Raw genomic sequence first — 10,592 nt, 5'->3', positions numbered from 1 at the left:
ACTGGTTTAAGTGTGAAAACTGGAATCCTCAAGCCAGTGACACCAGGGAGAGTTTGCTAAAGGGCTTCTGGGAAATCTCTTCTTGTTCCTAAAAAAAGACCTAGAAAAAAGACAGTTCCTTCTTACCTGATTAAACCAGGGGATGGATGGCAACATTTTCTACTAGCCAGAGAGTACTGAAGGCTTTTCAGGCCATGTGAATTGGGTGGTCACTCTGCCACTATAGCGTGAAGGCATCCATACACAGTATCTAAACAAACAGGCGTGCCTGTGTGCCAACACCTTCTTGATGGACACTGACATTTCAATTGCATATAATTTTCATGTGTCACCAACTACTATTCTTCTTGTCAATTTTTGTGGGGGGGAAGTTGGGACTAAAATAGTCTAGATCAGAGCAGGGACTAAGTTTATCACGATGTACCTGACACCTAGCCCAGTGCTTAGGCCATCATTTATACACAAATATTTGGTGAATAAATATTTACAAAATACTTGTGATGAACTGACCCCTTTATCATTATAAATGTTTATGTACCCAACATCGGAGCACCTATATAAAGCCAATATTAATAGATGTGAAGGGAGAAATTAGCAATACAGTAATAGTAGGGGACTTCTATACCCCACTTTCAACAATGGATAGATCATCTAGACAGAAAATCAATATGGAAACATTGGATTTGAGCTACACTTTAGAGCAAATGGACCTGGTAGAACATTCCATCCCACAGCAGCAGAATACACTTTCTTCTCGAGTGTACATGGAACATTCTCCTGGATAAACCATATGTTACGCCACAAATATTTGGTGAATGAATGATAGGTTAATTTCCTGACTGGAAGAAATATAAAATTGAGTGCTCTGGGGTGAGCACTATCCACTTGCCACATGGAAAAAAAAACAGAAAATCTAGAAACACGAAGAATATGGACAGCAACCCCTGTGTGGAGACAAGGAAATGTGGGTTCCCGAGATAGAGAGCTTTTACTACTTTGGGCATTCCTTAGGTTAAAATGAAAGCTCTCTCTCTCCGGTTGAATTTTCCTTCCTTCCTTCCTTCCTTCCTTCCTTCTTTTCTTCCTTCCTTCCCTCCTTCCTTCCTCCCTCCCTCCCTCCCTCCCTCCCTTCCTCTCTCTCGCTTTTTTTTTTCTGGAGAGTGTGCTATTACAATAGTCTTATTTTCATCATCACCAAACTCTTTAAAGCAAAAGTCTTATACATACAAACTGAAGACCAGGACCGGCTACATAACTTGCGGAGACCATCACAAAATGAAAATGGGGGCTGTTTGTTCAAAGATCATGAAGAATATTAAGACACTTCTAGCAGATCATTAACCAAGCACGGGGCCCTTCAAGGTGTTGGCTCCTGGGCCACTGCCAGGCATTCGTCCAGGAAGCTGGCCCATGAAAGCAGCAGAGGGAGTGGGACATTGTCCTATGACCAACTGTCAGATATCCCTGGCTCACTGTAAAAGCCACATGTTATGACCTTGATGAGAACTCAAATGACCCCTTGCCACTCCAGACAGCAGCTTCTTCCTCTAGACACTGGCACCGCTGGGAACATTAGAGTCTGTTGCTCCGGGCAATTTGGTTTTAAACTTTATTTTTCAATGTACAGTTTCAGATTATACAAAACATAGAAAATGGGCTACTTTAAAGGCACATTAAGTAGAAAGTATCTAACTACCCTAAAATCACATTTGTCCCCCGACCAAGATTCAAACTTAACCTCTACGCCTTTCCCTAGCATCTCCCCATCACCACTGCCCCCCAATATACAAAACTATCCAACTTGCTGTATTGTAAGTAACCTTTCAACTATTAGCAAGTTTAGTAATTCCCACCCAGGCAGATTTTAAATGACGCTACAGCTTCTATTCAAGCTACCGTGTTTAGTGTGCTTACGTATGGGCTTGGGGGTCTAGGTTTCTTCATCACCAGTGAATATGGAGCATCCTATGACTTCAGCCTGATTACGGATGCGCACAGGCACACAACCCATAGCAGAGAGTGTGTGGCAGGGCGGGGGGATGTCTCCAATTTCCCTGTATTCGGGTACGAGCGACATTCATGCACAGCAACAAATCAAGCATTCTCCAAACTCATTTGAACAGAGACCCGAAGTAATTTTAATGCAAGTAACAAAAATGAGTTAGTCTGTCTCCATCCATAGCCCCTCAATGAACGAATTACAGTACTTTATAAAAATGTCCTAAAATATGCAAACTATAGTTCCCTCAAATGCAGCTGTTAGCAGTAATACATTTGGTCCTAATATTCACTTCTTGGATGGCTTAGCTACTTGTCTTTGTTGTTGTCTGTGAATAACTGATCACAAGCACCAAGTGAGGGCTGAACCTACTGACGGGTAAGAAGGCTGGGTATTTTCTCGCTCATGCCATCCCCTCTTTCCCACCTCCCCAGGGCACGTCACACCACAGGGGGAAAGGCAGCACTCCTGTTTCGCAAAAAGCCCCGGCATCACAGATGGATGCGGGCACTGAATGCTAAACGGTAGTGGAGACCAGCCAGGAAAATCCATGGGTCATTTCAGATACCCACTCCTGAAGTTTTTGGGGGATGGAAATTCATGCATTGCTTGGGGATAAGGCTTTCCAGATTTCTGGTTCCAAGGGGTTTTGTTTGTTTCCATTGTGACTACCAGGGAATTATAGAAAAGCCACCTGAGCAGAAAGCTTGGGGCACTTAGACCCACCTTCCTCCACGAGGTATATATAGCATCCTGCCAACTCCAGGGGTGTGACCCGCACTCCTACCCAAAACAAGACTAATGACAGTTTTCCATTGAGGCAAGAAGTGACCATTTGTCCTGCCTCTGGCCCCGCGTCCCCCTGTACTGTGCTGGTGGCCTCTCTGTGGGAGGGGCCCTGTCTCAGGCAAGATGTCTGGATTTGCTTGCCCCTGTGTTTTCAGAGCCTTGCACAGTGCTTGGAACACAGTAAGCATTTACTATTCTGTTGAAGCCGAATGAATGAATGAGTGAATGGGCAGATGGGGAGAAAACCCAATCCTGCACTAAAGAGGCGTCCACGGTGGCCCGAAACGACTCAACAGGCATTTCCCCAGCTCCACTGGAACTGCACTGAGGGCAAACCATTGCCCCACGTAGCAGAAGGTCATTTACATGGTGCCAGTGCTGACATGCGCCGACGGGTCCCAGGCGCACCTCCCAGCAGCAGGCTCACGACACACAAGGGAAAAGACAGTGAGGTGCAAAGAGCTTCTCCCGTAGGCACTTCCCGAGGTCCCCACGTTGCCACACACCTCACAGCACTGAGGACCAGCTCCCCAGAGCCCTATCCCTCAGTACAGTCTCTGAATCCCTGGCAGCACTTACCCAGACCCTAGCAGGCAGCATCCCCCGAGAGATGCTGTACCTACTGTACCCACTTGTACCCACTGAAGTTTGAGAACCACGGCAATCTGGGACCCTCCCAGGGCTTCGTTCGCTGTCAGGACCCTGGGCCCCTCCAGGGAAGGAAGTGTTCTCCGGGTGTAACACACACAGCACCCCCCATCAGTGCCACCTTGCTCGGGCTGAGTGGCGTGATATTTAGGCTGATCTAAATCCTAAATGCTTTTAACAGGTAGGCATAGGGCAGGTTCCCTCCTGCCCACCTCACGGGCCTCCCTTCTGAATCCTTGGTTGTGTTCTCTGCAGCCTTCACTGCTCTTTGTAATTCATTTTCCTAATTGGTTTTTAATCTGTCTCCTCTGCTAGACAATGAGCCCCACAAGGAGAGAGACTGTCTCAACATGGTTTCCCCTGTGCCTGGCATAAGCATCCCATCATTTATGTTGACGGATGAACGAAGGAATGGTGAATGGTCCTCTGAGGCTCCAGAAATGGGGGTTAGTAGAGGCCAGGCAGTGTTGAAGGCAGGCCAGGAAGAGAAGGAAAAGGCCTTCTGAATTCGGGTAGGGAGGAGACTGCACCCCCATCCCCGGGTGTCTGGCTATCGGGATCAAGGCCTGGGACTGGAGTTTGGGTGGTCCAGATGTGAGCAGCTGTGCAAGAGACAGTGAAGAATGAATAGCTGATGGAGGCCAAGGTTTGGGCCTCCAGTAGCGTCTAGACCCATCTCCCCATCTCGACGTGATGAGATCTTTGTTTGTGAGGCAGCTCTGCTCACCTGGCCCTGGGACCGTGGTCCTCAATCTTAAGGCACCTGAGCATCACCAAGGAGCTTGTTAGAAATGCAGGTTCCCCAGCCCCACACCTGAAGACTCTGATTCTGTAGGTCTAGGGAGGGACCCTGATAGCCTGCATTTTACTAGGGGTCACATGTTGAGATTAGGGTGAGCCTAAATCTGAAACCCAGGTTAAAGCTCACCTTCCCTCAGGCAAGCAGGTGACTTTGTCAGCAAATCTGGGTGGCACTTTCTGGACCCAGCCCATTACAGGAGGGTCGGGGCTCTGGTCTGGATGTAGACAGAACACCAGGGGCTATACCTGTTTCTCATGTGGAACTTGGCTAAACATCTGAGGAGGTTTCCTCCCTTACCTGGACCCCCCTCACTCCACCTTCTACCACTAACACAGAGAGATTCAGGAAGAAGAGCTGAGGTGAGGGAGGCTCAGCATAGCCCAAACCTAGGGGAAGATGTTCCCCGAGACCTGGCTTTCTTGGCCTCTTGTCACATCACATTACACCCCCATGGTTAAGAAAGATCCTGCTGAACACTTTGGGATTTGAGCATTGCTGGATTTTTGGCTTTGTTGTGTTGAGTCTTTCGGGTGGGCAGGAGTTCTGAATTCCAGCCTTCATAGTCTATTCTCTGATCTCAAGAATGCAAAAATTCTTCTCTTCTTTTGGCTTTTAAAGGAAACAATGTGTTTGCTAGAAAAACCACAAAAAAAATTGATTATATACAAAAAGGTTATCTGAACGTGGATTCTGTACTGCAGCGAAAGCGACCCAGCTCCTGGGCTCTATTTGCGCTTCCTCAGTATCAGGTACATGAGGCCGCTGATGAAGGTGAAAGCAAATGCCACCCAGGCCAGGATGAAGGAGTAGCCGTAGCTGCCATCCGAGGTCAGGGCGTACAGTCTTGAGTTGTTCCTGTGAATGTCTTCGCGCCGGTCTGTATAAATGGAAGCTGCAATCATGACACACAGGCCTGTCGGAAGAAAGCCAGGGTCCAAATAAATCACAGACCACAGCATGCACCAGGGACCTGAGGGGACTTTGGTCAGAGCTGAAGACAAACTTCAGTTTTTGTTATTAGTACGTATTTATTTTAGTCTCTTGGAAAGATTACAACTAGTATTTTGTAGCAGAATATTGCTGCCTACCCGGTAGCCATTTTGCTTCCCATTCTTGCTAGCTGAACTCAATGTTGTTTGGGCAGCCAGCTACCCAGCCCAAAGGGTCATAATTGGTCCAAGCCATCAGTCAGCCAGGCAGGAGGTAGTCTGCTTTGCAGGCCACGTACGGTCTCTGTTGCAACTACTCAACTTTGCTGTCGCAGCATGAAAGCAGCTATGGATGATACATAAATGAGTAGGCGGGGCTGTGTTCCAATAACATTTTATTTGCAAAAACAGGCAGTGGGCCAGATTTGGCCCATGGGCCATAGTCTGCCAACCCCTCTTGGCAATCCTGTTCCTGTTTACTTGCTATAGTTTATGGTTCCATGTGTCCCAGTTGTGTCCACAGAAAATCCTTCAGTGAAAAATATAATACCCTGAAAAGAGGGAGATGTGGGAGGAGAAAGCATTTTTTTTGTTGCTGTATTTTCCCTTGCTTACTGTTTTAGAAACTGTTAGGCCAGGATGAATGTCTGGAGCTGCAGCAACATTTTGGGGGCCATGAGGTCATCACTGACACTCTGAAGATGACGGCATGGAAGGATGGAAGGAGTGGGGCTTCTTGATGATGCTGCTGAGCTGCCAAACCAACTCTGACACCTTCCGCCTTTAAACGATTTGTTATATAAAAAAAGTAAAGGTTTTTGTGGCCGAAGTCATCGTTAATTGGATTTTTCTCTTACTTGCAGCCAAAAGCATCCTCACTGAATCACCAACACTCACAGATATTAGTGGTAGGATGAGGTTAAGTACCCAGATTTTCCTTGGGGGACCTATTCTCTCCTCTGTACCAAGACAGCAACTCCTACTTACCCTAGAGATCCCAGCTCAGGCTTCATGTATTCAGGACACCTTTCTTGACCCCCTAACTGAATCTGAAGTCTGAAGTATAAAACATCCCACCATGGCACAGCTGCCAACCTCTCCTTTCCAAGTCCTCACCTGCCACACTCCTCCCGGCTTCTACTCATGATTGGCTGGGAAGAGAGTTTACTCCAGAAGTCCATCGTTTTACTTACATGACATGAGCTGGATGATGGAGGTTAAAACAAATCTCTCTCCCTGCTTGAGGCGGAAGAGCTGGAGCACGAAGATCAGAAAGGCAATGCAGCAGAGAACGGTGGACAGGATCATGGTGACCTGGACCGCCTGCACCGTGGAGAATTCTGTGGGGAAAGGGCAAGAGCTCATGACTGAGGACCACAGACCGCCCGGGCCCCTGGGGTGCACAGTGACAGCTCCAGAGCAGGGATGATGGGAAGCAAAAGGACACCAGGCTTTCATCTGCACAGAATGAGCACAAGGGCAGCCAAGGAGTCTTCCTGACACCCCCTCCCTCCAGTGTCCATTTGTGTAATTGACCAGATGATCTCCAACATCCTTATCTGGAAAATGGAGCAAGAACCACCCACTCTGCAGTCTTCCTGGTTTGGGTATTGCCCCCAAGTGCCTGGCTCATGGTCAAGTTTTTTATTTAAAGTACAAATCCTCAGGTTCCAACCTGGCAGATTCTGGATCAAGAGGCTGGAATGGGATGGGTTGTGTCAGGACTGGGGGTCTGCACCGTATAAAGACCTCCAAAGGGATTCTTGGAGATACAGGGCTCACGGGGCTGAGGGACCTTCTGGAAGTGTTCTGTGGACACAAAATACCCTCTAAGAGAGTGAGCCTTGTGATTGCTATTTAGGAAAAGGGAAAGTGAGGGTTTTTTCATATTAGCCTTAGTGAGTGGAGCATGAGAGCTTGGGGCTCAGCACTGGGAATTTTCAGGGAAGAAAGGAGCTGGTCTTGGGTGGAGGGCACTGAGTGTGGGAAGGACACAGGTGAGGCTATGAAGGGGTCAAGTGCAGGGACTGGAGCCACCTGTGTGGGTCTCAGTTTCCTCACCTGTAAAATGGGGATAGTAATAGCTCCCACCTCATCAGTGGGGGAACATGGAATGAACTCAACTATGTAAGGATTTCAGGCGGTGCTAGCAAAAAGGGAGTCCTGTGTAAGGGCTGGATGTTATCACCAGGATGCAGCTAAGACAGGTGAGGGAACAGTGCCCAAAGCTGCAGAGGAAAACCTAAGGACAAATCCTCTTTTTTTTTTTCAATTTTACCTGAAACTGACTGGAGGGAAGCATGATTTGTAAGTACTTAATCCAACATTTACAGCAATGGATCCTGGTCCATTGGATCTCTCAGAGAGCATCTAGCCCCCTCCCCATTCCCTACGGTGAGAACAGAAGCCAGACGCACCCCCCACCCCCACACATACACACCATATGATTTCATATGAAGCCCAAGAGCAGGAGAGAGAAAACCATGGCGACAGAAGTCAGAAACCCTGCTCCTTGGGGCAGGAGGTGGTGGGAAGTGAGTGGAAAAGGGCTCGAGGAAACTTTCTGAGGTGATGGGAATGTTCTCTGTCTTACTTTGGATGATAGTTACATGGGTGTATATATAATTGTCAAAACTTTGAACTGAGCCCTTAAGAAGTGTGCATTTCCTTGTTTGTAAATTATAGCTCCATTAAAAATAAAAATCCTGCAGGCTACCCTGAGGTAAAATAAATCAGAATCTCTGGTGTTGGGATCAGACAAGAAGGGGGGCAGGGCACGTAAAGTCCCCCAGGGAATTCCAACTTGGGGCCAAGGTTGTGACCCTCTGGCTTAGAGAAGAGCTTCCCAACTTTGCCCCATCCCGGGAATCACCTAGGGGCTTCTTAAAATAGATTCCTGGGCCTCTTCCTCTGAGATTATGATACAGTCGCTCTGGGATGGGCACCAGGAATCTGTATTTTTAGCAAGTGCCCCAGGTGATGGGGCAAATATGGAAAACATGGCTGCTGCTGTAGACTGAATGTTTGTATCCCCCCAAAATGCATATGTTGAAATCCTAACCCCAATGGGGTGGTATTAGGAGGTGGGGGCCTTTGGGAGGTGATTAGGTCATGAGGGTGGAGCCTTCATTAATGGGATGAGTGCCCTTATAAGAGACACAATAGCTTGTCTTGCTCTCTGCTCTCTGCATGGTGAGGACACAACAAGAAGGTGGCTGTGTGCAAACCAGGAAGGGAGACCTCACCAGACACTGGATCTGCTGGCACCTTGTGAGAAATAAGTATCTGTTGTTCAAGCCACCACATCTATGGTATTGTCTTAGCAGCCCGAATGGACTAAGACAAAGGCTTTAAAGAAAAAGATGGATTCATTTTTTTTAGAGCAGAGTTTCTCAAAACTGGGGGGGGGGGGGTGCAGCATGTACCACTGTTGGCTGATGAGATGAACGTAGGTGGAACCCAACCAGGTCACTGAACAACCAAACCTCACCTAAAGAGAGGAATGTTCCCTTTGCTCGTGTTTAAATTCGTCCAAGGACCCCAAGGAGGAGGAGGAGCTCTACACCTGGTGCTTTTGCACTTTTGTAACACCTGCCAGTATCTGGGTGTTGGTGGTGGTTTTGGTTTTTAACCAGGAAAGAACCAGAAACAGATTCAAAGCTTTCAAAAGGCAAGTGCATCTGTTCAGAATTTAATAACATCATTTGGTTTTCAATGTAGTTTTTCTTTTTAATGTTTTCTTTCTTTTATGGTAAGTCATACCAGTGTATTACTTACAACAGGCAGATAAAGTTCCCTTTAAAATAAATTTATGTAGGGAAAAAGTGAACTGTTTTAAAGCAGGTGTTGGCATGGTTTTTCTGTAAAGCCCAGACAGTAAATATTCTAGGCTTTGTGGCCATACAGTCCCTTGTTCATTGTTTTTTTTTTTACAATGCTTTAAAAATATAAAAACCGTTCTTAGCTCATTGGACTGAATCTGGCTGGTAGTTTGCCAGCTAGTTATTTTAAAGGAAAATAAGGGAATTTCCCTGGTGGTCCAGTGGTTAGGACTCCATGCTTCCACTGCCGGGGGCCCAGGTTCGACCCCTGGTCAGGGAACTAAGATTCTGCAAGCTGCATGGCGCAGCCAAAAAAAATTTATTTTCAATTTAAAATAATAAAGGGGCTTCCCTGGTGGCGCAGTGGTTGAGAGTCCGCCTGCCGATGCAGGGGACGCGGGTTCGTGCCCCGGTCCGGGAGGATCCCGCATGCCGCGGAGCGGCTGGGCCCGTGAGCCGTGGCCACTGGGCCTGCACGTCCGGAGCCTGTGCTCCACAACGGGAGAGGCCACGGCAGTGAGAGGCCCGCGTACCGCAAAAATAAAGAAAGAAAGAAAGAAAGAAAGAAAGAAAGAAAGAAAGAAAGAAAGAAAAATAAGAGGTAAGAAATGCACACAGGGGATGTTGTATGCAAACGACAGAAGCTTGGAAACATTGCCTCAGAGCACAGCCAGCGCTCCCAGCTGACCAGGCACCTGGCAACGATGGGGCCCCAACAGGGAAGAGTGGCTGTTTCCAGGGTCAAGGGTTAGCATAGCAGAGAAACAGACCCAGAAGGGAGGTGGCGTGGATTGCATTATGTGTTGTAGAATGCAGGCTTCAGAGTTGGTCATGTCTAGACTGGAATCCTAACTGCTTCATTTACTCCTGACTTTGTGAACTTGGGTTTCTTCTCTGTGTCTCAGTTTCCCCATCTTAAAACAGGGCCAACAGTCCTTGCAGACAGGGACAGGAGATCACTTACATAAAGGACTTAGCCCAATGCCTTCCAGTAAACCTTCAATAAATGATGCCTTCTATTGGTATTTTTGCTTTTATTATGAATGTTGACATTGTTATTGCTGGAATAGCGAGACTTTAGGACCCAGTGATCAAGGTCCCTTGCTCTCTAAATAGGATTCCAGGAAAAAAGAAACATAAAAACAGGATGCTCGTTAAATTTGAATATCAGGTAAACGAAAACAATTTTTTTAGTATAAGTTATGTCCCATGTAATATTTGGGACATACTTATACTAAATTATTAGTTGCTTATGTGAGATATCAAATTTAACTGGGCATCCAGTATTTTATCAGGCACTGGGAACCAAAATGCCTCTTCTGTCAACAGAAAACCAGCCCGTTCACTCCACAATGAAGGAGAGGGGTTGGCATGTTTTTACGTGCGATCTTCTGTATTTGCAAAGCCCTTTTGTCTACCGTGGCTCCTGTACATGGGCAGGCACTGCCGTCACCTGCATGTACAGCTGAGGCTACTGAGAGTCTGAGCACTCATGTGACCTGCCCCAGGTAAGGTCACAGAGCTCTTAAAGGAGCCAGCTCTCAGGTTTCTGCCCATTAGGCTGCTCAGATGCAGGGAAGTAACACAGATGTCTCTGAGCCTAT

The 10,592-nt window shown here is 47.2% G+C and overlaps 1 protein-coding gene across 2 annotated transcripts in view; it reads right to left on the bottom strand.

Annotated features, from left to right (window-relative positions):
- Window positions 1-1,595: 1,595 nt before the first annotated feature.
- Window positions 1,596-10,592, bottom strand: part of EMP2 (epithelial membrane protein 2) — a 36,274-nt gene continuing 27,277 nt past the window's right edge. For both annotated transcript variants that reach the window (XM_082644406.1, XM_082644405.1), the window contains exons 4-5: window positions 6,361-6,507; window positions 1,596-5,151 (exon numbers count right to left, since the gene is read on the bottom strand). In XM_082644406.1, the coding sequence (XP_082500532.1) occupies window positions 4,964-5,151; window positions 6,361-6,507 (335 nt within the window). In that variant the 3' untranslated portion in view covers window positions 1,596-4,963. The remainder of the gene's footprint in view (window positions 5,152-6,360; window positions 6,508-10,592) is intronic.

The sequence above is a fragment of the Mesoplodon mirus genome (assembly GCF_964341445.2).
Source record: "Mesoplodon mirus genome assembly, chromosome: 15".
NCBI classification, from domain to species: Eukaryota; Metazoa; Chordata; class Mammalia; order Artiodactyla; family Ziphiidae; genus Mesoplodon; species Mesoplodon mirus.
The sequence above is the reverse complement of the archived record's forward strand: the minus strand, read 5'-3'. Positions and strand labels throughout refer to the sequence as shown.